A 23092-nucleotide genomic window follows, 5' to 3' on the forward strand; every position below is an offset into this window, starting at 1 on the left:
CAAATGACCCAGTTCCTGTGCGACAATATCCCTACAACTACAATCGCAGTAAACTCTTATTTTTATAGTCATGCCTGATCATGAGGTTAAAGGTAACAAGTGAAGAATAAGCTTTGGGAGCAAAAATGTGCGCCGTGAAATCGGTACAGTTTCACTAAGAACCTTTGAGTTATTCAAATGTATTTCAAGCTACACACACATACACTCAAGAAATGTGGATAATAATCTCCCCCCATATAATAATTTGGTCACTCAAACCACAACTGTGCGTGGGACACTGCAATGCGTAGATATTGCAACAACGTGATGAAGTGCTATATCAAATACAAGGAATATTATTATTAAACTGAATTTAAACTTACCTCGTCAAGGGTTTAGTCACCTCAAACAAGGTGCCACAAGTAAAATAGGGAGTCTAATGACAGAAAAAAGATTCAGCTTTCACATTTTATCTTGTATTCATGTAATACAAAAGCCAATTTGTAACAATAGGTCATGTTTGAGGCATGTGCCAAGTTGCGATTCTATCTAAAGTATTACAGTGTAGTAGTTCCACTTGTTTCTAAACGGGGTAGCGCTACGGATGCTACCTGAAAGACGCTATATAAATGCAAGTTGCTGTTGTAAACGTGGTCAAAGTTAGTCATACCAAAGTTAGTGTTCACTCTTCCCTCCACACATAAACTGGTGATCCCAGGCAATACCAGAAGATAGTCACTCTTAAAATGGTCTTAAAAGTGAAGCCTTTGATATTCAAGTTTAAAAGTACTGGTGACATCCTTCTCTTCGCTCACCAGTATCAGCCACCGCAGCCCTTTTGGGAATTCCATGTCCTACAGGTTCCGACAACTTCATAAAGTTCCAGATTTAACCCTTTAAAGTGCTAATCATTACATCTGCCTTTTAAGCAAGAGCATACCAATGCTAGTTAGTCTACCTCAACCGCAGAGCTGGCCTTCCTGTAGCCATTCTGTTCATCAGTGCAATTGGTAAACATGTCCAATGGAACATGAGGTTTATCATATCCCCAGTTGTCTGCAGTAGAGACTGGGCTAATATTGTCTGATTTGGTAGTTTGTGTAACAGTTTCATCTGGATTAATGGAATCGACATCAGTCTTGTTTGGTTCAACGTTGCCTACTTCAGTACTGTCCTGATCAGCACCCTCTTGATCTGTGCCACGAGTATTGATGTTGTTCACACACATGTTGTCCAAGGCACAGTTACTCAGATTAGTCTCGCCAAAGTTAGCAATGTCTTGACAACTTTCCTTTTCTGTTTGTGCTTCATCACTCAGGTCACCCTCACAAAGGTTAGTCATCTTGTTGACGGCCTCCTCGATCTTGATCACCACAGATACACTGCTCTCCCTACTCCCCATGCCAACAGAGGTATAAGGTCGTCCACCCATTACGAGGTGAGCCTGCAACCAGATTGCAACTTCAGTTAAATTTACCATATTGCAATGAGAAAGGCAATATTCTGTATGAATTCTACATGAATAAATATCCAGAAATTGAAAGATTTGTTTATAATCCAGTACAAAAAATCTGTAAAGGCAAACTATAATTACATTAAACAGTATCAGTTAACAAAGTCACAATTCCTTCAGTTTCATTTGATGCATATAGAACAAACTTATGTAAAAACAGTCAAAGAATATAGAATGTATATATATATATATAATTTTTTTTTTTCGCTTGGCATGTCTTCCCAACATGAAAGGCACTATACAAATGCAATTTGTTGTTGTGTCAGTCGAGCCTGACCTCCCCACCCTGGCTGCCACACACGCACACAACACAACCAAGTAGAGTGCCATAGCGGGACCAGGAATAAGAACCTTGGATCTTTTTTTTGTCAGCAAAGTCTCTGACACACACTGAAACCCATCACCGTATTTAAGAGTATCTAACCCAGACAGAGAGGAAGGAACTCTGGATCCAGTTTTTCTTCTCCACTCCTTAAAAGGCCTGAGCCAATTTAACCTACATATTCAGCCCAGTGTGCTCAGCCCAGCTCAAGATTCAAACCAGAAAGTTCCTGGCCCGTTAGCTGCAGCTCTGTCCACAACAACATCACAGCTGTGATAATGCGAGAGACTTCAAATCAGATATTTTACAAAGTACTTACCAAAGACTTTGGCAACACCAGGTCCTTTTTAGAAAATTTCTTAATACCACATACTATTGAAACCACCAGCACAATCAAGAAAATTGTACAAACTGACAATACGATGATAACGAAATGCCCTAAAACAGAAACACAAAAAAAGGTAATTGAACATAAGTTTTTTTCTCTCAAAGTAGCAGAACGACTTCTATACAGTAGTTGTTTTGAAGCAAGGTGAATTTTTAAAAAAATACTAAAATTTGGTACATCTTCTTCCACCCCCCAACCCTACTGATCTGCACATTATGGAGTCCCATAGCATAATGGACAGTGCCCTTGTTTCACAAGAGAGAGGACCCAGGTTCGATTCCCGGGTGGGGCAAAACCATAGGCAAGTTTCCTTATTCCAAACTCCTCTGTTTACCTAGCAGTAAATAGGAACCCGGCTGTTAGTTGATTGGCAGATCGCTTTCTGGGGATAATAGTCCAAATAAACAAATAATTTAGTCACTCAATTCAAGACTGTTGTGCGCAATTGGCTGCCACATTTGCCCCACAAAATATACAGTCAATTCACTTTACAGTAAATTCTGTGAAGCGCTTTGAATGCTATATCAAATGCAGGGATTATTATTATAAAATGCAATTCATATATCAATGGTCTTTTCCAGTACTGTATATTCTTATGTTCTTTAATGATGCTGACAATTCGTTGGAAGACATCAGATGAGAAAATCATTTGTTTGGTAATATGTATAGGCGCTTTTATTTTTGAAGTGTACATTACCACAAAGTAGCCAAATAGTTTAAATAATCTTTGTATTCATGTGTCTCCTCATCTCGTCAAAAACATCTCAAAACAGTATCTACTATAAAGTGTAGTATCTGTATTTATAGGCAGACATGCCAGCCAATTTGAGCACTGCCGTGTCCTACAAGTAGCCCAAAGGTGAATGACCAATTTAACAAGAGGATTTGTAGAAATTCCCTTCTCCTTTTCAATAATGTTCTGGGACCTCCACCTGAACAGGCAGAGACAACTTCAGTTTAATAGCTCATCTGAAGGATAGCACCTCTGGTAATGTTGAAAACCCCCCAACACTGCACTCAATTGTTAGCCTCAATCACAAGCTGAAAGTTCCCGATGAAGGATTTCAACCCACAACCTCCCACTCAGAGTACTACCAACTGAGCCAAGATGGCAGGCCTCACTGAGGTGGCTAACAGTTTAACTAATGTATAAAATAAGTTTGAATTCTTTTTTCTTTGCATTCCTGAAATATAAACTAAAATTCATGCTTAAAAGTACACAGCAACTACTTTCGCATTACTCAAATATAGATAAACGGTACCCAGTAAACCTACACTATAATGTTTTAACCATTCAAAGAGTGTTTATAGGCAAGAAGCATGTTTGATAAAATATGTAGGACACCTTTTCCATTTCACTCTGTAGTACTGTGCTTATTCTTTTCCCTCCATTTACATTTCCTTCAAAGTGAAATGTGTTCATTTTGCACAAATTTTACAAACTAGGAGTCAATAGTATCAGTGCAATTCAGACAAGTTCACCTCCAATACAATATCTGTCACAACATATCAAGTTCCTTCATCTATAAGATGTATGTTAAAAGCTGATAGCATTAGTCAAACACCAAGAACAATGAACAATAAGCAAGAGCACATTATTATAAAAAGCGCCAACATTGTTTTTATTAAAAAAAAACTTGCCAGAGTTATGCAGCTGTTATTAACATCTGACAGAGAAAACAATGGAAAAGCAACAGAGAAGAACATTGACAAATTGGTTGCAAAACATTTTTAAATACATATCTACAAGTTACATTATAACTTGCAGTGTTTCTTGATGATGGTGCAAATGGTGGGAAAACTCCATCCTGTACAATTTTTATTGACCTGGGTTGAATTACATATCTTCTTGAGCTGTGGTACATTACACAGGACATTTGCAAGTACAGCAGAGCCAATAATGCAAACTAACTGGAATTTTTCCCATTGCTGGAAGCTAACAATTCATCATCATGTAAAATACAAAATGGCTTTAAAATTGTTCCATTAGGAGTTATACTGTAACAAATACCAGCCATGCCCTCTGCCTCCAGATGCAATATAAACTGATGGTACAATCTTAAAGGGAGTGAAGGAACAGAGAGACCTGGAGGTTCATATAAGTAAATCTTTGAAGGTAACAGGACAGGCAGATAAAGCTGTTAAAAAAGCATTCAGGATACTAGGCTTTATAAATACAGGCATAGAATACAAAAGTGAGGAAGCTATGATGAGCTTTTATAAAATACTGGGTAGGCCTCAGCTAGTGTACTGTGTTCAGTTCTGGGCACCACACTTTAGGAAGGATGTCAAGGCATTGGAGAGGGTGCAAAGAGATTTACCAGGATGGTACCAGGAATGAGGGATTTCAGTCATCAGGAGAAGCTAGGATTATTCTCCTTGGAGCAGAGAAGGTTAAGAGGAGACTTAATAGAAGTATTCAAAATGATGAGGGTATTCGATAAGGTGAACAAGGAGAAACTATTTCCACTGGCAGGTGGGCGGTAAACCGAGGACACCAATTTAAAATAGTTGTTAAAAGAAACAGAGGGGAGGTGAGGAGACATTTTTTTTTGATAAAACGCAGTGAGTTGTTCGGATCCGGAATGCATTGCCTGAAAGGGTGATGGAAGCTGATGCGATAACAAGTTTTAAGAGAGAAGTAGATAATTATTTGGGAAAGACAAGTTTGCAGAGCTATGGAGAGAGTGGGGGAGAGGGATTGATTTGGATAGCTCTTTTCAAAGAGACACCAAATGGCCTCCTTCTGTGCTGTATAAGTCTATGATTCTATGAAGTACCAGACTGAACCAGTCCTAGTATGTGTGCATGTCTCTCTCTCTGCCACATTTTTACTGTTTTTTTCACTCTGACCTTCTTTCTTATTCTCTCTCTTTCTCTATTGCTCTCTTTATCTCTGAATTTCTGTTTTCTATTTTCCCATCTCCTTCTAATTCTAACCCTATATTGTACAAGAGCATAACGACATGCCTTCATGCTACTGAAAAAACGAGTCCTGTTATGCACAAGAGCAACATTATATACATCACTTGAAGTTACTTGGAATGGGATTTAGCCAAATGAGCAACTAAATCCCATTCTCAGCAACAACAATTACACTGGTATAGCACCTTTCACGTCAGGAGGATGTCCTAAGGTGCTGGACCGTCAAGGATTTGCATTCCGACCTGGGAGTTGGGATCAGAAGAGGTGGAGGGCAGAGAGGGTGACCGAAGCCGTGGTTGAAGAGAAAGGTCTTGAGATGGGCCTTGCGGCCTGCACACAACCTTGAGGGCATGCACACAACTTCCTACATGTGTACAACAGGATTTTTTATCTGTCCTGTGCAGGAAGTTGAGGAGGTGTAAAAAAATGGATGCAGTTAAAAGTAACATGTGAATCGTATTGAGTAAATATATTCTGTTGATCTCAGGTCCCCTTTAGCCAAGTGGAGAGGAGGGAATTTAATGGAGATGAAGCGGGCTCTTGGGAAAGAAGCCAACATACAAGATGGATTTCCAGCTTCAGCTGAAGTCTAAACATTATTAATTCAGGATGTCTTATCACTTGTGTTTATTCTTGGGAAGAATGGAAGTTTCACCACGGCTGGGAATGTACCATCCTGGAGTCCATTGTGGAGTCCTGTAGCTCAGTGGTTAGAGCACTCGCTTTGCAAGTGAGAGACCTGAGTTCAATTCCAGGCAGGGCGAAACCTTGGGCAAGTTTCCTTACTCCACACAGAGCCTAATAATAATCCCTCCAAAAGCAAAAACAATAATAAAAAATGGTCATTTTCAATCTACAACTGTTTGTGGGACATTGCTGTGCGCAATTGGCTGCCGCGTTCGCCCATAAATATACAGTCAATTCACTTTACAGTGTGTTCTGTTAAGCGCTTTGGGACATCCTCCCGAAGTGAAAAGCGCTATATCAAATGCAAGGATTATTATTATTATTTATTATTATCCTCACTGCTGTAAGTTGAGCACTGAGCCAGTCTGCAAGCAACAGAGACTCCTGGCCCTCGCAAGTGGTCACCTTTTGAAAAGACAGTGACTAGGCATTGGATGGAGTCATAATATATTGCAAAGAATATATAATGGAACCAGTTGGGACTATTATAGCCTTGAGGACTTCTACCCAGCATATGCAATCATGTAACTCCTGGATGCAGTGGAATCTGCCTCGTTCACTAAAAACAAACTTGATTGGCATTCCAGCGAAAAAAAGGAAGAACATTTATAAGAGGAAAAGGGAGGAAGCTAAGCAGATGATGTTGGACCTGGCACAGGGCACCAGCAAACATGATCAGGGCATACGTACCTCTGGAAATATTTACATTGCCCTGATGAGATTTGGGAGGCACCGCAGAAATCAACTCTTCTCGGGTCTCCTTTAGCTCATTGCCCTCCTCCTCCTCCTCCTCATCATCATCATCCTCATTATCGGTCCTGTAGTCATATTGATACCCAATGTCCTGATCATAATAATTGTGATAATATTCATCAGAATACTCCTCCAAATAGTTCTCGAACTCTTGACTCTGGGAAGTGTTAACCTTTGGTTGATCTATTGACTCCACCTCCCCTTTTCTGCTGGTATCTGGGAACACCATCCTGGAATCTGTCAAGATATCACGTGGCATTCATGAAGGCGCATGCCATCGCATCATTGCACTTTGAGCAGCAAACTGGCCAAGTGAAACCTCATTCATTGGCACGACGCTGTTACTTTAGATATTGTCCTCAATTGAGCTTTCTCTGCTCTTTCCTTCCTGCTTCTCCAAAGACTACCAAAAAGATATTCAAGCTTGCAGCATTATGTGAAAAGAACTTGCCTCTACCATTAGCCGGGTACCTTCTCATCTCTAGCACAGCTACTTCAGGTTCTTCTGTTGTATGTACCTGAGGTAGGGATCAAGAGGACTGGCAAAATCTTTCACTTACTCCTCCTAAGGCTATCGATTCATCAGTAAGGCAGTGGGAGATTGCCTTGCTGGACCAATGCCATTAAGAGTCATCAGCTACCTGGATTTGGTTGAAGTGATGATAGTCTTCTCCCTGATTACCATTTGACCCAAACTGGCATTGCCTCTTTTTTGATAGATTGCAGCGATTGTTCTCACTTAATATTTTGGAAGCTCATAGTCAACATTCGCTGATTGAGGTTGGTGGCATCAAATCAAGGGACAGCTTCCAAACAAACTCCACGGAAATTGTGATTAAAATTCTGAGTATGTCAGCACACAGTCAAATTATGAAGCAACCCCACCTATACTTGTTAGCAAGACTTAACTATTTTTTTTAAAAAAAACAATGTTGATAAAATCTGACTTTTTGATGGCTCAAAAAGATGCTACCCTGCATGGAGAGACTATATAAGTGCAAGTTGTTGTTTTCACAATATCCAACTAACATCTAGCTGCGTCTTGTAAATACTCTGTATTGAGGCTATAAATAAGCACTATTGCACTGACAGACAGGCATGTCCACCTCACATTGATCAAAATCCAGTGGCAAAAGCATCCTGATAGCTTTGGCTTGGAGATCCAATATGAAACCCAGTAAATCTTATTCAAATTATTGCTCTCTGTGCCTGATGGTATTACTCAATATCAAGAAGAGGGAGGGGAATATTCTATACAATCTGTAAAAACAGTGGTCTCTTTGTTCACTAATTACAGTGGGAATTCATTCCATACAGCTTCCTTCCTGGAGGTTTATAGAATCACACAGATTTCGGCAGAGAAAGTTGCCATTCAGACCATTGTGCGTGCCTGTGTCATTTCCCCTCCACTGAGGAGGATGAGGATTTGTGCCAAGAAATAATTGTGAGATTTTTATCTCCATAACGAACCACAGGAACTCGTGTGATTCACTTCCGGAGCAGAGATCAATGGAAATCCAACAGGATGCTTTACATTAAAAATACTGCAAACCAGATACTGATCTTACAAAGTCAGAAGCCAAGTGGTAGAAGTAGTCACTTTAGATCTTCTGACTGTTAGCACCAAGCAATAATATCTTACATTGATCTATAGATACAATTATTCATTCTCATATAGATCAGAATAGTTTTCCATACTCACAATCCAATAAATCAGAGATTAAAGACACAAAGTTACATCCATGACTACATTACCTTTCGGTTCAGTAAATTGAACCAGTAAACATTTTTGTTGTGACCTTTCTCCCCTCAGCTGGGCTTTGATGAAATATGCTTGAACAGACACACAGCAATTTTCTTGTTGAACCAAGTTCCTTGTGACATTTAATGGCACTTCACATGGAAACTTTGAACAAGCAACTTTAGCTTTCTGTAATAAATGAAAAGAAAAATCAGATTCTGCTATAAAACAAAGTTACAGAAATCAGCTTCAATGCTCCCAAAGACACTGCTTACCAATTAAATCATCCTCCCAACTGTGAGCTTCAGACCTACAACCACTGAATTAATCCATAATGTAATGCAAAAATTTGCACAAAGATCTCTTTCATCTGTCTCTCCACAACAGGAAATCTCTAGACACGGTGGCATATCATCGCTGTCAGTTCAAAACAGGTATCTTCAAATATCTACAACAATCTAAATACTGCAGACCTCTGAGAATGCAGAATCCCCTCAAAATTATATTTCAATTTTTCTCTCTAGACTTTTTTCCAGTCAGTTTTTACAACAACAATTTGCATTTATATAGCATTCATCATACAAGATATCACCGGAGCATTAAATAATGGGGTAGTTTGAAGCTGAGCCGGGAAGAAAGAGGTGGTGATTGTTGGCATGGTCGAAAAAGGAAATCTTCAGATACGATGTGAAGACAGGCAAGAGGAGGCAATGGTGAAGGGGTTGAGGCAGGGAGTTCCAGAGGTTCAGGCATAGTGAAAATTCAACCATTGAATTTTCATACCAGTAGGGCAATTTAACAACAACAATTGTATTTGCAGAGCATCTTTCACATTGGGATAATGTCCCGAAGTGCTGGACCGTCACGGGTTTGCTGGAGATTGGAATCAAGACAAGTGGGACAAAGGGAGGGTGGAGTAGCAGGATGACCGAAGGCACTGTCAAAGAGGAAGGGCTTGAGACAGACCTTGAAGGAAGCAAGATGAAGGGACTCCAGGATGGAGTTCCAGAGGGTAGGGGCAGAAAGGCTGAAAGCCCAACTGCTGATGATGGGGCAGGCAGGATAAGGGACATGGAACAGGCAGTGCCCACCGAGCGGAGGGAGCGGGCAGGTTGGTAAGGTGTTAGCAGATTGCAGAGGAAGGGAGGAGCAAGATGGTGAAGGGCTTTGAAAATGGCGACGAGGATCTTAAACTTAATCCCCTGGGGGATGACGAGCCAGTGAAGCCAGGCGAGGATGGGGGTAATCGGCTCACGGAGCTTGGTGTCTACAAGTGATCTATGGTTTTATATATTACTGCCTTGCTTTTTGATTATATTCCTTTGGACATGAAGCCCGGGACTCTACTTGCATTCTATATGGGGTTAGCCACTTGTGTTCTATTTTCAGAGATTTTTTAAATCTGCATCCCTAGAACACTTTGCTCCTCTAACTCTTTTACTATCTAAGGTATTGGTGGTCAACCTGTAGCCCATGGGGCTGTCAATAAACTGCATCCCCTAATATTCGCACATGTCTAGATAAGGCTGTGTTCAATTAGTGCATTTCCAAGTTTTTCTTGGTATAAATCAAGAGATATTCATTCAAGAAAATTAATTTTGTTGGCCATCCAAAAAGGTTGGCCACCACTGATCTAAGATATAAACAGCTTCTTTATTTCTTCCGACCACTGTGACTCACTTCACATGTGCAGCACTTCCAGTACTGTAGTGAGAGTGTCAGTCAAAATGGAGTTCAAAGACCCAAGATGGACTTTGAACCCACAACTTTCTGACTCAGAGGTGAGAGTGCTAACCCACTGAGTCAGACTGATATCTGCCTGTACAAATACATTCAGTTACCAGGGTGTCACAGACATAATAACGTTTAAATTACATATAATGCCAGTCACAGTGGGAGAACACTCTGAGACGCTACCACATAGTTGTTGTCCCAAAGCACTTCACAGGATATGCTATAAAGTGCAGTGCATGTGTTTTTTGTGTGGGAATCCATTTAAGTCCATTTAAATAAACCCAGATGATGCTGCATAGTAATAACATGAAGCTTCAGACAACTGTAACTTATAAATTCTTACCTGACTTTTAATTCCATTTTGTGAGGAGTAAATAGTATAGTTCAAAGGAAGTAAAACGTTTCTCATAGTTTTTGATGTTATATGAGCAACCGGATGGTTAATTTCCACAATCAAGTTCTTTCCATCAAATTGAATAGTTACATTGGGAGCATCAAATGTAGCTGTATGAGGCAATACCATGACAAATATAAATGCACTGTAATATTTAATAGATGCCAAATACCAAACATCACAATATTCTAAAAAAAGAGGGCTTGTAATATATTCTAAACCAAATCTTTTTAAGGTAAGTATTTACCCTAGAGACTGAATTATTATATTGTAACCTTGTAATGCTATCAGGCAGAATGCCTACATATTGGATGGTTTTACTTAATGGTTATTTTATCTCTTTCCCCCACTCTAACGTCTCTAAGGATAAATTTGGTTTTGGTAGTGAACCATACAGATCAGGTACTGAGCCATAAAGCTCCTATGATAGAATGAGTTTAAAAATACAAGACTAATTACTAGTTTTTTTCATCCCATACATGACAGCAATAGAGAAACTTTAACGACTATAAACACTTTGTTGAATAGATAGAATCAGAGTAAGTCTCAGAAACTGTAATGTAAGATGAGCTTAAGAGAGTGGCACATTTGTATTAAAGGTCAACTTCCTACTACAGCTGAAATCATACCTCAATACGGTGATACCACCAAAATTAAAATAACAGCAGCAACAAATGGGGAGTAGTGACATAGAGGAGACAGCTCATCACCCACCCCCCAAAAAACAATCCCCCTCATAAGGCAGCAAAAATATTTAAAGTGTAAAACACAACACATGTGCTAAAAATCAAACAATTAATCAACATATTTCCTAAAAATCAAAATTTATCAAGGAAAAAAAACATATGGGAAAAATGGGGGGTATCCTTCAAATCATGACTCACCATTCTCTTTGAAGGAAAATTTAGCTGTGTGTGCAAAAGGATAGTCTTTGAAATGTGAAAATGCCATAACTCGAGCATAATACATATTCTTTCCATTAGGGCTGAATACTTCAGTAAGGTCACAATGATGAACTGAAATATTTGAACATGTTTCTACAGGCTTCCATTCCGCATGTCTATAAAACAAGAAGTTTTGATGATTTAGTTATATCACATTATGCAATGGTGTAAAATATTTCTAAATATACATCTGTACTTACCGGTATTGGCGCCATTCAACATTAAAATTTGTTGGTCCAAATGTTCCATTTACATCCCATGTTAGTATAGTCTTAAGGTTATGAGAACGTATGGAGAGGTTCACTGTAGGAGGGAGTTCAAGAAGTCCTATTCAAAAACAAAAAAAATGATCTGTTTACAAACGGTGTTAAGCTCACGCTACTGATTTTCAGAACTAGATACTGAAAATCCAAGTACTGCTTTGAAAAGGGATTTAGGAAGTGCTTCTGGAATGAGGTTACGAAAAGCAACAACAACTTACATTTATATAGCACCTGTTTGTGCAGGATAAGGGCTCAGAGCACTGTAATAACAAGGATTGGACAATGAACAAGAGAAAGGTGGATAAGGAGAGGCAATCATAGGCAAAGTTGAAGACGGAAGTCTAAAAATAGGGAAGAATTTGTCAATTTATGGGTCAGCAGGACATTCAGAGCACTAAGGAACAGTTTCTATTGTGTTCCTATTCAAACATCTGTAGCTCCCAGATCTTAGGGCTAAATTATAAGCCAATCAATTTCACGAGAATCTGTTGCAAATTTTAGTCAGTGAGTAAAGGAGAACCTTCCCACATCTTGATGTACACTTGCTGTTTTTCTTTTGCCTACATGATGAACTTTAACATAAAGACTGTCTTCTTTTTTAAAAAAAGTAAAGTGGGATGTTATCTTGGTTAACATCTTTCACTCATCCAAATTCAACCTCCTAAATGAATTGACAATTAAAAATGGAGATGTTGCTGACACAAAATTTAGCTGCATTATCCATTGTCTTAAATTCAAATTCTTCTTGTGCTGATGCACTCTAAAATATGTACTTGAAATAAGCGAGTACTTCATTTGTATCATGCAATCATGTTCTCTGGAAGTTAACTGGCATAAAGAAGATGCAGCACAGCAGATCACAAAACGGGACGTTAGTCACTAAACAGATGCAGCCATCTTGATTTACCAAGTTTAAACCAAACAGTTACCAGATGACTAAATTGTAGCATGAACAAAGTACAGCAGCACATAAAAACACTAGCTAACCGTTCTGTGGAAGGTGGAGAAATATTCGTCACTTGATCACACAGTGTAGCAGTACATCACAGACATTACAAGCAAAGATGGAAGCCATTCAGTGCATTAAACCTTCTATGGTGATGGGAGATCCTCCATTGGAGCTAATTATTTTAATCCCAAATTTTCCTGTAACTTTTTGAATGATTATTCAATCCCTTTTTAAATGTTATGGTCTTAAGTTCAATAACCACTTTTTGTAAAAAATTTATAAACAATTCCATGTTCTAACTTGGAAAAATATTCTCATCTCTCCCTTATTTCTTCCAGGGACTATCCTAATCTCTAATCACTGGTTACTGATTTGGTAAATTATCAATAATCAAGAGTCTACAAAATGCATAGTGGTGAGAATTTCCATCTTAATCCAAATTTAATTGCAATATTTATGTAGTAATTTAGAGGACACAAAAATTGCAAATTCTTAAATGTACAAAATTTTTAAGCCATTTTTCTGTAAAGTTATTTTAAGAACTACAGAAAACTGTCTTCAGCGTTGAGACAAATTCAACAATTTAAGTTTAAATTTACAGAGTATTAAACTTCAGAGAGATTACCTACAACAATGCTGTCTGCATTATATTTCCTGCCCAGTCTCTCATCCATTGCAAAAGTTTCCCTGGAACACAATTGCTTGCAATTGCTTGTAGACTAGGTGAGTAATTTTCTGCAAGTCAGTAAAGTATCTAAAAACATTGGCACGACTGTATCTCCTTGGAATTCCCCATCATTAGGGCATTACTGCCATAATGGATACATTTTATCATCCTGGGAAAAAAAACTCAGCGTCTTGACATTTTAAAAAAAACCTTGTATTTCTATGCAGCACTTAAAACATTCAGAAGGTCTCAAAGCGCTTTGAAATGTTTCTGTGATGTGCAACAATTTAACAATTGACCTAATTATGCACACTAGAAGTGTTTGAAGTTGTGGGAGTAAACTAAACTTTAAATTCTAAGCTTTTTAAACAGCGCGCACAACTATGAGACGACCCTCTATAAGCAGTCTTATTGTACAGTAGAAACAAATGCATTTTAGTGTATTTTCTACACTTGTATATATATATGTTTTGGTCAGCTGGATGCATGCCACATGCGGAAACCCATCACCATGCTTAAGAGTATCCACCAAGCTGAGATTTCAATGCATTCCACCTACACATGGAAATCCCAGAGATGGGATTGTTGGGATGGAAACCACACTCTCTCCCTGAAGGGCCCCATCCAGCTTACCTAATTCCAGAAAGTATTAGGCGTAGTTTAGCAAGAACAAGAGCTAAGGCTTGGGGATCCCACAGTGTACAATGGAGTACTGCTGGAGTCTAATCAGCTAAAACTATAGCTTGCCATTGATATCGCTGTCTGGCAAAGTTTCCCACTGCTTGGCCAGCTAGGACCACCTACCCATTGGGGTTTTGGCTTGCAGGGTTAAGAGCAGTTAAGTGGATGATTCCCTGCCTCTAGTGACTGGTTTGCCCTTCTGGGTCCTACCGATGAGCCAGGCTGGGCTGTGCTGTCATCAGCAGTGCCCTGGAATACTGTGGACCTGCCTGGCTCAGGAACTGGACTACCGAGATCACCACAGAGGGCCGGCTCGATTCCGACATTCTGTTGCCAGGCATAATGAGACCTTCAATGAGACCTCACTTACCTCCCCACCAAAGAGGATAGTCATTAGTTAGTTGTTCGACATCTGACTAACTTGGGTTTGAGCCTTCACGATGTGGATGGTAGTTACCATAACTCCGAGAGCTTCCTGGTGGGCAATGCATCTCAGCATGAAATGCAACACACGTCTCTTCCCATTCAGCGACCTCCTAAACCCCTACCAACCCACCCGTTCCCTCGGCTCAGCCGGCTCTGGCCTGCTCCACGTCTCCCGACCCAACCGCCCCACCATTGGCGGGAGAGTCTTCAGTCACTCTGCCCCAACCTCTGGAATTCCATTCCCCAGTCACTCCGCCTCACCCCTCCTTAGCCTCCTACAAGTCCCACCTCAAGACCCTCCTCTTCAACCATGCCATCGGCCAACCCCCTTCCTCTCCCATCCCTTACCCCCCCCCCCATCCCCAGCTTAGGTCTGAAATGCTATGCTCTGTCCTGCGCCTTTGGACGTTCTCCCGACATGAAAGGTGCTATTCAAATGTAATCTTGTTGTTGTTGTTGATCCTGAACTTTGCAGGTGGGTCAGAGGAAACCTCTCTGCTACATCCCCAGGAGCTCAGATCCATAAGGAAGGACTGCTTGCACACAGGTCTTGTATGCCACAACCTTGGCCTACATTGGGACCTTGCTGTCCTTGATGAGTGATGAGCATGACCAGAGTGCCCTTTGCCCCTTCTCAGCACAGTCCTTCAGGACAGTGTTCAGGCTGGAGTTTATGTCTACTATGGCCCTGAGGAGAATCAATAATTTTGATTGGTGCCCCTTGTAGCTTCCAATCAACTCCTTCAATGTCTTCTCTTAGACCGTGTAGAACCATGATTCTGCACTTGGGGGCACTTTCCACCATGTCCCACTGGTTGGCCCAGTGTTCAAGATAGCAGATGCAGCGCAGAAGGTCCACAGGTGAGTCCGCCAGCAGCACAAAACAGAAGCATCGCAATCCTAACAGAGAGGCCTGGAACAGATACACTAAGTTCTTCCCCCTCGATTCCATCTAAACCCATTGTTGATGAACTCATCAAACAGGGTGGCTGACAATGGCCGCTTTGCCTTACTCCATTTTCTAGAGGGATGAGCTCAGTGAGTCCAATATCGACCCTTACACAGGTCTTGGAGCTCGAAAACACATTCTGAATAAAATCCAGCAGTTGACCATGTACTCCTCTGGCTTCCAGGTTCATCATGAGGGCCTCATGAGGCTCTAGGTTGAAAGGCTTGCAAAGGTCAATGAACACAACGTAAGTGCGTTTCCCCTTAGCCTTACGACGTTGCCCCTCCATGGCCTTGCCCCCTCCTACCTCTGCGACCTGCTGACCCCATATCAACGTGTCCGCTCTGGCTTACTCCACATCCCCTGCTGGCCCACTCCACCCTATGGAACTCCATCCTATATTCTCTTCACCTCACTCTCTCTCCCTTGCCTCCTTCAAGGCACGTCTCAAAACTCTCCTCTTCGCCCGAGCCTACGGCTACTCACCTACCCTCCCTGCCCTCCACCCTTTCCGATCCCCAGCTCGGGTTCAAATCCCTGCCTGTCCAGTATTTTGGAACGTCCTCCTGATGTGAAAGGCGCTATACAAATGTAATTTGTATTGTCTTCTGCAATCTCATACAGAGCCACTACCTGTCCTGCACATTCCTCCCGAGGATGGAAGCCAGCCAACTCCTTCATGATCCAAAGCCTTCAATGCGTGCGATACACATGCAGTGAGTACCCAAAGCCCACTTTAAGAGCCGCTGAAATCAGCGAGATCCCTTTGTAGTTATCAGTTTCACTGGAGTCACCCTTCTTGTGGATAGACACCACAATTGCACTCTGGAACATTAATGGGGTGTGTATCTCAGAGAGATGTAAACAATGCAAAGCAATGCAAAGCTGTGATTCACTTGACCAAACATAATGGCATTTCAACATACTGGCATTTCACAAACTGCATTCATTTCAAGTCTTACAGTAACTAGCATGTTCTTGGCATAAGCTTGGCATTACTATGTCAACTAGAAAATGGCCCAATGGAGAGGTTAGTGCATCCTGCAGTAAAACGATAGGGTGTCTGTAAAACCATATCTATCTTACTCAAATATATTGGCCCACAAACATTTCACCCACAAAATACATATTTTACAGTAAAATCCTGTGAAGCACTTTAAGACATCTCAACAACATGATAAAGCGCTATATCAAATGCAAGGAATGTTACTGGAGTTTGAGTTGCAATTGTGAAGAAGCAATTGTAAAGTAAAAATGAAATGGGTCCAATTGAATTAGTCCAATTCTTCTAAAGTGCATTTGGCTTTCTGAATTTTAAACTTGGCTTCTACTACAATATATGATTTTAGTATTTTTCTAGCACACTCCATTGTTTACAATGGATTTACAAAGGATGTACAACACAAAAACAGGCCACTTGGCCCCACCAGTCTGTGCCAGTGTTTATACTCCACACGAATCTCCACCTACACTCATGTGGCTGGTTATGGACTCTCCATTCAGTGGAAACAGCTTATTATTTATCAAACCCTTTTAGAATTTTAAACACATCCATTAGGTTCCCTCTTAAATGTTGCTTCTCAAGCAAAAAAAGGCCTAACCTATCCAGTCTATCCTGAAATAAATATTATAATATTATATAATTACAGGAATCGCTTACTATTACCACCACTTCTGTTAATATATTGTTTATTATTATATGATTAAGGGTATCTGGAATTTCCACTGTACACACGGTTTACACATGACACGTACTACACATGCATTTCCCTCTAAGCCTCATACATCTCAGAATTGATATTAGCAAACTTAGTACTACCTTATTTGTTCACGTTTGTGATAATTATCTGGATCTTTAAAAAGAACCTGGAATTCATTTTTTTTCCTGTTCTCTCTCTTTTTCATTTTTCTGTAGCCTGGCAACGCCATGCAGGGCTCATCTCCAATTCGGACAGTGAAAAGACACATCTGCATCAAACGTCCAACTAAAAATGTACAATGATAGTCCAAGGCAACAAGCAGCTACAATCTTAAAAAAAAACATTTCCTATTGGTCTCTAGCCTGCTACATCCATACAGATTTTAGGTTTCATGATTAAAATAAACAACATTTTTGAATGCACATGACTAAATAGCAATAAGGCCATTCAGTCCATTAAGTCTGTTCTGCAGATTACGCGCAATTCCCTTTATCATGGAGTTCAAACCAAGGGGACGTACATAACGACGAGCTGAAATATTTGAACAAGTTTTAAGAGGCTTCCAGTCGAGAGAAACCCTCACTCAAAAACCAGTCAATCAAAAACCATCCTGGCCAATCCCACACTTCGCCTAAATCCCACACACAGCCACCACACATCTTTACTTTTACCATGGGTAAATGTTAAAATGGAACAGACGATTCTAAAGTTATAAATCATTTGGTAAGGAAGCACGGAATAAGGATAGCTGTCTTGATGTCACCACAAAAACTCATCAACATGCTTAAGAGTACCTAAACCAAACAGAATTCCTTGCATCCCACCTACACATGAAAATTCCAGAGACTCGAATGGAATAGGCACACTCACATTCTAGCGAATATTAGATGCAGGTTGGCAAGGGGATCCCAGAGAGTGTGTTGGGTACGGCTGCAGTTTAACCCACTAAAACTGCATAACTTGCCATTGAAAGCACTGTTTTGGAAGAAGGATGGGGACTTAGCGTTATCAGCACAAATTGCACTGAAATTAAACAGGAATGTTCTGCTATTAATGTTCCTTGTAATAAGCATGGGTCACCACCACTAGTGAATCATACAAATTATTATTTTGACACATCTGATATAGTTATTAGGATGTTTATATCACAATGTGGTTTGTAAACAAATCAAATAATGAATCTGATGTTTCATTTAATTTCCTTTATTGGTCAAAGATAAACATCATTAAACATTCCCTGCAAGAGACTAATATTGCATTAATACTGCGAGATGAGTACAGCAATGTGGAGTGGGAAGCCAGATTTCTGCTTTTCACATTAAACCAAAGCCGGATTCCAGGGAGTGTCAAAAGTGGGAAACCATTGCAGTTTGCAAATGCCCAGCACATTTTAATACTGTACATTTTGTATGTATTTTGTTGAAATTATGTTGATTCACCAACAAAAACAAACACGTAATATAAACACCGCTGTATAAGGGCCCTATACTAATGGTGATTTACCCCTTTCCCATAGTTAAGAGTTAAGGCAATTATCAGCGTATTTCCTGAATGGTCTAGAGGTTCTGTAGGTTACAATGATATGATAATATTCCTTATATTTGCTGGAGCACCTATAACATCTCAAAGTGCTTCAAACTTTTCTGTAAAATGATATTCAATAAGAGAACTGGCAGAATATTCAAAATGTTTATAACAAAGTTCACTCCAGTGCTTAACTTCCCAATGAGAAAGGTGCTATATAAATGTTTATGCATATGAAAAGTTAAATAACATAACTAATTCTCTTCTCGTGTTCTAGTGTGTTAAATGACATTTCAAGTGAGAAAAACAGGTCAAATTAATACTGAAAAGCAGAAACATAATACAGTAATGTTGAAAGGATAAACTTTTTTCTCAACCTTAATGACTTTAGTCAGGTTGATCACAACAACAAACTGGATTTATTAAACTCCGTTTGTGCTGGGCAACATATCATAACGCAAAAAGATGTATAGTTTGATACCAAGTCAGGAAGAATAGTAGGTGGCTGTAGGCACAGTCAAAGAGGAAAGATTTCAGGTGCGATCTGAAGATGGAAAAGAGGGACAAGGTGGAGTGATTGAGGCAGAAAGTTCCAGAGGTTCAGGGCATAGTGGCTGAAGGGACAACTGGTGACGGGGGAGTGGAGGAGGTCGAGGATGTGCAGATTCCATGCTCAGGATGCTAGCAAAGGGGATGGGGAGAAGAGTGGGGTGTGAGCAGATTTGAGAAGTAGGGAATTGCTAGGGAATGAAGCAATATGTAGGCGAGTGCGAGGATCATGAAAATCAATTTAACAATTTGACAGTTATGCAAAGGCATGTTGATAAGACAGCTTAATATATTTTTCTAGGCTAAAAGTAAACATCATGTATTTCTTATAAAATGGTGCATCAATGTTGAGCTCAAAACTGAATGAAAAATTATAATTCTTTTTTGATCATGGACCTGACAACGCAAAAATAATACAAATCCCACTAACCAAATAAGACAGAAATTGATATAAAACAACAGCCCTTTCCGTATTGCATTGCATCATTGGCACTGCAGCCAATGCCAATACAGCTGCATGTGGCTCAATCGTAATGTGTGCTTTACTGGGGAATTCCACTGCATGTTGAACAGAATTTGTGATATCACATTGTATGTGGAATGTGAAAAGAAAATGATTGATGGGCTGAATCTTGTGTCATATTTCATCATGTTCATATTGTATCTTCCTAACACTTATTGATACTAAAACAATTTTTTCACTGAATATAAAAATGTCATTCCGCAGCATTATAAAATGCGAAGCAACTTATTCCATTTGGTGGTGTTTAAGCAAAAGGCATGTACAACAACAACCAACTTGGATTTGGATTTATATAACGCCCTCCACGCCAGACGATGTCTCAGAGTGCTTAAGACACAAATCCTGTGATTAAGCCCCTTTTTCTCAACTACCCACAAGGCATATTCACACATTGATGCTCAGGGAAATACCCATTCTTATTTTTGTTTTGTACAATCTCGTTGGAGCTTGTAGACAGTTGAGCAAGCGAGGTTGATGAGAGTATTTGAGAAATCAAGCCTAGAACTGCCAAAGTAGGGCATTTAGGCATTTAAGGCATTTAGGCAGCAGAGGGGAACAAGCTCGGCAAAGGCAGGGGTCATTCCAGAGATAGAGAAGGACAATTGTGGTCAATCATCACACATATGGTTCACAAGAGAATTAACATAACATGTAGGAGCAGGAGTAGGCCATTTGGCCCTTCGAGCAATCTAACTCCAGCTAATAGAATTGAGGGTCAAACAAAGCACCAGCTTACAAATTCACATTTGATTTACAAACAGTACATCCCAAAGTGTAGATATTATAGTCTTAATTACAGCCGTCCAGTATCGGAATCTGAAATTATACAAAATTGGACAAGACCTATAAACCGAGCCTCAGAATTGTGCAATATTGATTTGTAACCAGTCGTGTGTATGATGCAATTTAAAATTAAAAGCATCTTTTTGGTCTAATCCAATCTTTTGCACTCTACGGTATATATGCATATGTGCTTATATAAAAATATATACATACACCACATATAAATATAAACAATGTGCACCAGAATTGCTTCAATCTCAACATTTGGAAACCATCAAACGACAGCGTTTCAAATCTCATCCTTACGCCGTCATTAGATTTCTAGTCCAGAACAAAGAGTTCAATGTATTTTTTTTAAAAAAAACAACACACACACACAAGTTTGACACCAGTCACTCGTGCGGTCATTTTGATAAATGATCGATTTTGAAACGAGTTGTTTTCTTCGTGAAATAAATCAAGTTTGCGGTGCGAAAACGAGACCGCAAAGTGAGGCGTCAGAGCCCCAGAAACGTTTGGGCGACGTCTCTGAAGTGATGGCAACGGCTCGTGGAAACTGGGACGGATAATAATAATAATAATAATAATAATAATAATAATAATCCTGGCACTGGGTATCTGGTAATGAAGCTGAAGGGGGGGGACAGGGACAGGAATGTCGCTGCACTAACAGCTGCTGAGCTGTGACGGGGTTTGCTCCCGTCGACAGTGGCGCAGCGGCTGGAGGTTCTTCCAGTGGAAAGTAAGGAGCGGTCGGGAAGGCCGTCCCCAGGAATGCTGCGCCCCTAACCTGACCGCCTCGGCTTCCGACACGAAGCCGCCCCTCAGCCCCTCAGCCCCTCAGCCCACAGAGGAGCCCCTCCATCGGCCTCACCCCCCGCACCTCACCCCCGGCTCCCGGGGCTCTGCTCCACACTCACACCACCCACTGTCGCACCGGGTCACTCTCTTCAGCCTCCGGACTGAGGGGCACTTGTAACAAAGGGTCAGGCGGGGGAGAGGAGGGGGAGAGGGGGGGAGGGGGGAGAGGGAGGGAGGGGAGGGGGGGGGCTGCAGGTACTTACCCTGGTCCGGGGCGGCACGAGCCAGAGGGAGGCACAGGAGGCAGGTGAGCAGAGACGGTCCGGATCCCGGAGCTGATCGCGGCCACATTGTCGCAGCGTCTTTTCTTGCTGTTCAAAGCTGTGTGTGTGTGTGTGTGTGGGGGGGGGGGGGTGTGGGGGGTGCAGTGAGCAGGAGGGGAGGGGGGGCCGAATGGCCTCTTGTTTCCCCACTGTCTTAACTCATCTTTGCAAAAGGAGAAGGACGAGAGATACCGAAGCGGAAACAACAGCCCCGACAGCCGCTGCTGTTACTGCCGCCGCTCTCAGCGTTGGCTTCGCTCCCAACGTACAGTCATCGCTGCGGACGTGACTGGTGCCGCCCTGACGGTCTGTACATGAGCCTCAACTGATCGTAATCCGCCCACGTTAACCTTCCGGGGAGTTTCTTTCTTGGCCAACAATCCCCTACAATCCAGGGCAACCTTATCATTATATATTTATTTTTTTTGGGTGGGGGAGGGGGAGGGAGTAAATTTTCTTCATTTATGCCAAGAACAACAAAAGCCGCTCGGTTTTATATAAAGCGCGCTGCGCGGCGCCTGCGAGCGCTTGACCAGGACTTTTAATTATGAAGGTTGATTGGTGTTGGGAATAAAAAAAATAGGACAGGGAGGGAGGGAGGGAGTGGATGGGCTTTCACTCCATGACTGTGAGTGGGACATTGCTGTGTGCAAATTGGCTGTTGCTTTCATTCACAAAATACGCAGTAAATCCCGCAAAGCGCATTCAGACATCCTCCTGACGTAAAAGTCGCTATAATCAAATGCAAGGATTAGTAATAATAATCCTTGCCTTTGATACAGCCCCCTATCACATCTTCGAGACGTCTCAAGTGCTTCACTTCACGGTGAGTTAACTGTATACATTTGTGGGCGAAATGCGGCAGCCAATTGCGCACAGCAGTGTCTCACAGACAGTCGTGGATTGAAGTGATCAATTTATTAAATTTTTTTGAAGGAATTACTACATCTGGAAAGGCAATCTGCTGATTGACTAACAACCGGGTTCCTACTTACTGCAAGGTAGACAGAGGTGTGTGGAGTGAGGAAACTTGCCTAAAGTTCCGCCCTGCCAGGAATCAAACCCAGGTGTCTTGCTTGTGAGGTGAGTGATCTAACCACTGAGCTACAGACCTCCACTGTAGATTTAAATTTGGAAATCCCAAATGTTAAGTGCTAAGCTTTTCCGTACATTTCCCTACCCATTTTTAATTTCTGCTGATCACCCACATCCTCTTCTGGCTTCACCGGTTCCCCAACCCCAGAAAGATAATTATTTGGTGAGAACAAGTTTGCAGGGCAATGGAAAGAGAGGGGTCGTGGGATTGGTTTGAATAGCTCTTTTCAAAGAGCCGACTTAGACACGATGGGCCGAAAGGTCTCCTTCTCTGCTGTATAATTCTATGATTCTATGATGATTGAGTTCAAGATCTTGATCCTCACTTTTAACTCCATCCATACTCTTGCCCCTCCCTATATCTGCAACCTGCTAAAACCCTACCAACCTGCCAGGTCCCTCCACTTGTCAGGCACAGGCCTGATTCACGTCCTTCACTCTGCTCGTCGCACCATCAGCGGTCAGGCCTTTCTGCCCCC

At 41.1% G+C, this 23092-nt stretch overlaps 1 protein-coding gene across 2 annotated transcripts; it reads right to left on the minus strand.

Moving 5' to 3' along the window:
* Positions 1 to 439: 439 nt before the first annotated feature.
* Positions 440 to 21593, minus strand: LOC103178320. Of its 2 annotated transcripts, XM_007892988.2 has the most exons (8): positions 21459 to 21593; positions 11581 to 11707; positions 11321 to 11496; positions 10386 to 10546; positions 8323 to 8497; positions 6505 to 6804; positions 2134 to 2252; positions 440 to 1423 (listed from the first exon to the last, which is right to left on the minus strand). In XM_007892988.2, the coding sequence occupies exons 1-8, from the start codon at positions 21544 to 21546 to the stop codon at positions 929 to 931; spliced, it is 1641 nt and encodes a 546-aa protein (XP_007891179.2). In that variant the 5' UTR covers positions 21547 to 21593; the 3' UTR covers positions 440 to 928. The 2 variants fall into 2 exon arrangements, with proteins under 2 accessions (XP_007891179.2, XP_007891180.2); XM_007892989.2 differs by lacking the exon at positions 6505 to 6804 and having other exon boundaries at positions 21459 to 21592.
* Between the last annotated feature and the right edge of the window lie 1499 nt (positions 21594 to 23092).

Source organism: Callorhinchus milii, unplaced genomic scaffold (assembly GCF_018977255.1).
Source record: "Callorhinchus milii isolate IMCB2004 unplaced genomic scaffold, IMCB_Cmil_1.0 Scaffold3, whole genome shotgun sequence".
NCBI lineage: Eukaryota > Metazoa > Chordata > Chondrichthyes > Chimaeriformes > Callorhinchidae > Callorhinchus > Callorhinchus milii.

Excerpts from the sequence above, each read along its gene's own strand:
- LOC103178320 (XM_007892988.2), bottom strand. The coding sequence starts at position 21,546 with ATGTGGCCGCGATCAGCTCCGGGATCCGGACCGTCTCTGCTCACCTGC. Across the intron at positions 10,547-11,320 it reads ATTTTCCTTCAAAGAGAATG|CTACATTTGATGCTCCCAAT; the intron begins GTGAGTCATGAT and ends TGCCTCATACAG. Across the intron at positions 6,805-8,322 it reads TCAATTTACTGAACCGAAAG|ATTCCAGGATGGTGTTCCCA; the intron begins GTAATGTAGTCA and ends ATATCTTGACAG.